Source organism: Colobus angolensis, unplaced genomic scaffold (assembly GCF_000951035.1).
Source record: "Colobus angolensis palliatus isolate OR3802 unplaced genomic scaffold, Cang.pa_1.0 Scaffold312, whole genome shotgun sequence".
Taxonomy (NCBI): Eukaryota; Metazoa; Chordata; class Mammalia; order Primates; family Cercopithecidae; genus Colobus; species Colobus angolensis.
The window spans coordinates 404,561-410,761 of NW_012116400.1; the positions used below are offsets into that span (position 1 = coordinate 404,561).

The 6,201-nt window shown below is 32.4% G+C and overlaps 1 protein-coding gene across 1 annotated transcript in view; it reads left to right on the forward strand.

Annotated features, from left to right (window-relative positions):
- Nucleotides 1-5,716, forward strand: part of STARD6 (StAR-related lipid transfer (START) domain containing 6) — a 31,633-nt gene extending 25,917 nt beyond the window's left edge. The window contains exons 5-6 of the mRNA XM_011950996.1: nt 996-1,089; nt 5,533-5,716. Of these exons, the coding sequence (XP_011806386.1) occupies nt 996-1,089; nt 5,533-5,716 (278 nt within the window). The remainder of the gene's footprint in view (nt 1-995; nt 1,090-5,532) is intronic.
- Nucleotides 5,717-6,201: the final 485 nt, after the last annotated feature.

A 6,201-nucleotide genomic window follows, 5' to 3' on the forward strand; every position in this document is an offset into this window, starting at 1 on the left:
AAAAAAAAAAAAAAAAAAAAAAACCCATACCTGTTTGTAGACTACAACAGATTTTTTTTTAAAGAAGACAAGCAGAATTTCCATATTTCAAACAGAGAAAAAATCTTTTATAATAACATCACTTCTGGCAGTACTATTATAGGCTCTGTCAAGATAATGATATGTCATAAAAATGGAAAATTTATTCAACAACTCTAGTCTCCCAAGTTAGTGTTTTACATTGTATTTCCCATGGAATTGATTTGCTTATGTTAAAATCATATCAGAAAATCCATCTTCTCTGATAAGAGCAGGATTCAGTTGCACAGAATAAACAAATATATGTTTTAAAATATTTTTAGAAAGAGTATATATATTATCATAAATTAAATAATAAACCAACCCCTCTGCATTCACATAGAATACAGATACTATGTTGCATAATTCTAAAATAAACTCTACTGATTTTCAGTTAGAGTTTGCAGTTAGTTGCAGGGAATTGCAGAGGGGAGCATTTTAAAATATCGTTATTGACAGACCATCTAACCGCTTCAAATATTTTACTTAAAAAAAAAACATGATTAACACAAAAATCTATGAACCCAGGACCCTAGTAGAATAGTTTTCACCCAAAGCCAGTTAACGGTCTTCACTCAAACCCAGTGACATTTAAGTTAGTTATAGGCATTAACTATTTTCTGAGATTTGAGCTATCTTTTGCTTCAAATCTCAGAAAATATTTCAGTGACACTTTTAACCATTTTTCTTGTATACAGAAGTTGACAGCATCTTTAGAAATACTAGCAGGAAAAAATTTATGAAGACAATAGTGCTGGTACTGGTATTTTCTCAATTTTGGCTTCATATGTGCAAATAAACATTCACATATATAAAACTAACGTTAATGCTATTAACCAACTTAAATGCTATATTATATATTTTTAAAAATATGCTGCTGGAAATAATTTTTCCTCTTTGTGAAATAGGTTTCATTTTAATTTTTAAAAATCTTTTAGCTAAAAGTGTGGATTTTCCAGAATATCCTCCATCTTCAAATTATATCCGTGGTTATAACCATCCTTGTGGCTTTGTATGTTCACCAATGAAAGAGTAAGTGTTATTTGCACTTATTTATTTTAACAGGTTTTTTAGTTCAATTTGTGATTTAGTTCAAGATTCCTAGCTCATCAGTAGAAATATATACCAGCGTATTCTGTTGGGGGGAAAAAAAAAACTACCCCTAAATATGATTTTTAAAATAACGTCATATAATCATTTTCATTTTAAGTATAATCAGAATGGATACTTCCCTATAAAGTATGATCTGAGGTTTCTGAGAACAATCAAACACACACAAACATTTCCCAGCAGTTAAGCTTCCTTGATGTTTTCTATTTCTCCATTAGAGTCATTTCTGTAAATTATTAAGGAACTTTTATGAATTAAAAATAAACTTTCCTAGAATTATAACACACATTTATCAGTAATGAATGCTTTACTTTGAATGAATTCTTCCCAATGGACTACTTACTAAGAGCAGATACCTGCAAAATGAGATCCAGTAGGTACATTCAGATAAAAGAAAAGCTGAAGAAATCAGAGATGAGTCACTGCCTAAAGGTGGCCTTGGGATAAAACGGCAGCATAAAATATACATATTTTGTAAAAGCATATACTCTAATTCAATGTATATCATTTCATAAGTTCCTTAAGTTTTAATGTTTGCTAAATGATTTTTTTATTAAGTAAAAGATATTGGCACATGAAAACAGATGCATTGGTTAGATATAAATGTTTCAGTACAAGAAAAAAAATGTATGTGAATGAAGCCCAAATGAAATTAAATTTTGGACCTGTATTCCTTAACATTTCCTCTACTGAATTGGAAAACTAAAAAACCTCACAATTATTCACGTTAATGTACAGGATTGTTGATATAGATAATAATAACAATGTGTGGTCTTTCTACCCATTTGTCAATTTTGAATCTATGGCCAAGATTTTATTCTCCATAGCAAGAGAAAACAAAACAAATGAAGGGTAATTACACCAATTCAGCAAGGTAATCAACCGCTGGCACGGACTATAGTTGGGAAAATTTTACACCTTAAAGCGTGCTTCACTGGCCAAGTCCCCTTCTTGCACCTTGTCAATGCAGAAGTACACTCCAGTAAATATTAGAAAGGCTTTCTTATGTGTGTAAAACCATTGTAAACACAAAGAAAGATTTAAGACCATACAAACTACTAGTAAGGACAGCAGTTCCCATTTATCCATGGAGATATGTTCCATGACCCCAAGTAAATGTCTAAACCCATGGATAGTACCAAACCCTATGTATACACCATGGTTTTTTGATCTCATAATCAAGGAGGCTACTAAGTGACTAATGGGTGTGTGGCCTATACAGCCTGAATACGCTGGTAAAGGGATGATTTCACATCCTGGGTGGGACAGAGCAGGATGGTGTAAGATTTCATCACACTACTCAGAACAATGTGCAATTTAAGGCTTATGAATTTTTCTTATTTCTGGAATGGGTTGACCTTAGGTAAATGAAACTGCAGAAAGTGAAACACAGGATAAGAGGGAACTACTCTGTTCTCAATCTAGCCATTTGAGGCACTGTAAAAATAGTCTAAACCTTGCATGGAGAAAAGTATAAGAAAATGGACACTCACACTATTTGTTGGAACGGTAGTCTTCCTTGAAAATTTTATACAACTATATTCTCCCTTGCACATTTTTAAGTTGACGTTAAAGGTTTTCATAGGGATTACATTGATGAAAAGTAAATTACACTGATGAAAAGTACAATTCCCAGCATGTGCTAAACATTGACTTTTTTTAAAAAAATGGTTATATCATCCTTATAAACATATCCAGTAGATTATAAATACCATAACTTGAAACCCACCATTAAATTATCCACTTTAAAATAAATACAACTTTTAACAGTCAGAAAATTTACATCATTCCTTTCCTCCTTGAACTCACATTTTTATTTTTCCCCCATATAATTTTATTCTAATAGAATATATTTTATGGTTTGAATTATTTCATAGTCATCCTAATTCTTTGCAAAAATGACATGTGTTTAAAGTTTTAAAATTTGTTTTACTTCCCATAACTCTACTGTCTAACAATTACAAATATATATATGCCTCTGGATTAAGTTATCATTACATATTGATCAAAATTAAAAATATTTATATATAAATATTAAACATAATGCAAACTGTTATTAGAAACACATATTTTATTATTAGCAAAACTGAAATAGCACTTACTATGTGCTAGGCACTGTTATAAACAATTTGCATATATTGACTCATTTGATCTTCAAAGTAACCCCATAAAGTAGGTAGTATGACTGTGCCCAATGGGCAGGAAAGAAAGTGGAAGCCCAAAGAGATTATCTGAAGGTTATATATAGGTAATAGCAAAGCTCAGTTTCAAACCAAGGCAGACCGGTTCCTGAATCCACGCTTTTAACCATTACACTCATTTCATTTAACTGTGGGTGTATATTACTGATAAAATAAGACAGCATTCAGTATCAAGTCTACTACTGCTTTCATTTTAAGAAAACTGAAGAAAATTTATTAACATAAATGTGTTAAAATGGAGAGTATAATTCCAGCACTGTCAATTAAATAATTTCTGATTTAATAATAATCAAAAATAAATTTCAGTTATATAAAAATATTTTTTATTTTTATATAAAAATTTATGAATTATATACCATAAATTATGTAGTAACCTATCTTCAAAAAATATTTATCATTAAAAAAAGACCTGGCCAGGCATGGTGGCTCTCACTTATAATCCCAGCACTTTGGGAGGCTGAGGTGCGTGGATCTCCTGAGGTCAGGAGTTCAAGATCAGCCTGGTCAACATGGTGAAACCCCGTCTCTACCAAAAATACAAAAATTAGCCAGGCATGGTGGCGCATGCCTGTAGTCCCAGCTACTCGAGAGGCTGAAGCAGGAGAATCGTTTGAACCCGGGAGACGGAGCTTGCAGTGATCCCAGATCATGCCACGGCACGCCAGCCTGGGTGACAGAGTAAGACTCTGTCTCAAAAGAAAAAAAAATAGACCTGTCAGCTGACAGCTCAATTAGATCCTTCAGTTTTACTGAAAAAAAAAATGGCATGACTTGGAAAATATTTTTTTCTCAACCCGCTTCTAATCAGATTTTCCCTTTAGCATCTCAAAGATTTTTACATACCAGGGTAAAGCACCACAGTACTATTTAGTGTGGATAACAGGTATGCCTTTGTTGTATAAAGCAAGAGAAGGGCGATTTTGAACAGGCTGATAGGAAAGAAAAAGCCCACATCTCCATCAGAGACATATTTACACATCAGATTAAGGAAAAAATGCATATGGAAGTTAGAGATTTGAAAACTTATTCTCTTAAAAGTATTCATCCTTTCCTACCCCAGTGTGAAGATCAGTGGGCTAGAATATAAAATACCACTTAGAGTGCAGTTTGGAATTAACATGTCAAAAAGCTTAATGCACAAACCTTTGACCTAGAAATTATAAGTATTTATAAAAGTGTAAATGGGGCTGGGTGAGGTGGGTCACACCAGAAATCCCAGCATTTTGGGAGGCCGAAGTGAGAGGATCGCTTGAGGCCAGGAGCTTGAGACTAGCCTTGGCAACATAATGAGACCCTGTCTCTTTAAAAAATTTTTAAAATCTAGCCAGGCATGATTGGGCATGCTTGTAGTCCCAGCCACTCAGAAAGCTGAGGCTGGAGAATCGCTTAAACTCAGGAGTTCGAGGCTGCAGTGAACTATAATCACGACCCTGCACTCCAGCCTGGGCAACAGAGTAAGACTGTGTCTCAAAAAAAAAAAAAAAAAAAAAGCATAAATGGATACATTACAAAGATATTTTATTGCAGCTTTACTTACAGTAGCCAAAAGTGAGAAACAACCTAAATGATAGTCAATAAAAGGACTGTTAAATAGAATAGAAATACTGTCTATAGCCATGAAAAACAGTTAAGTAGATCTGTATGTACAGACACAGAAGGAAGTTCATAAGATAAAAATAAAACTAGTTGCAGAAAAATGTCTCCATTAAAAAAATAAAACTCTATTTATATATGTGGGGTACATATTCATTTATGTACATATGTATGCTGTCTTTGTATATATGTGTGTGTGTATATATACATATACACATATATATATATAGACAGTCACCTGAAAAGATAACAATTAAAACTATATACAATGATTATCTCTGGGAAACAGGATAAGGGAAATAAGGGAGGGAAATTTTTCTTTAATTATGAAAAATTCATATTGTTTAAATTCTCATAATAAGCATACATTACTGTTAGAATTTTTAAAAGTCAGTAAAATAACAAAAAGGAAAGGGTGCCTAAAACTGAAGATTTTAAGAAATATTCTAGCCACTTAATATTTTTAAGTACAATTTTTAAGTATGTCAATGGTGAATAAGAATCCTGCTCTCCAAAAACCTGTAAATTCAGTAGGTAAATCTAAAAATTTCTTGTCTTTTTTTGCTTACAGAAACCCAGCATATTCCAAACTAGTGATGTTTGTCCAGACAGAAATGAGAGGAAAATTGCCCCCATCAATAATTGAAAAAACCATGCCTTCCAACTTAGTAAACTTCATCCTCAATGCAAAAGATGGAATAAAGGCACACAAAACTCCATCAGGACGTGGATTTCGTCATAATAGTCATTCATGATACCAAAAGAAGAAATGAGGCCATTCTGCTATAAAATCATGTGTAGTAGTTATTGCAGTTTACTTCTAAGTCAACATGCATAAATAATACTGTTAAACTATTCTAAACAGTATTCTTGTACACATTGCTGAAGATAGTTCATAAAAATAAGAACTCATAGTTGTACAAGAATATGGCATTAAATAGTTTTTAATCTCACGTAAGAATGATGTTAAATAACAAGTGTTATTAGCATATTTTCATCTTTTGCTTTTGTCCCTGTAAAATCCTCTGTATAAGAACCAATAAGAAAGCAGATGCAGTCAGAAGTCAGCATTAACTAAAGGTTAAAATATATTTTAAATTGTTTTTCTTTCACTTACTGCTTAAACTGAGAATTGTAGGGAAAATGAACATAAAAATCGAAAAGAATTCCACTAAAATGTATGACCAATGACATTTAGAATTTTAAATGGAATGAGTCATCAAACAATTTCTGGTGTGGC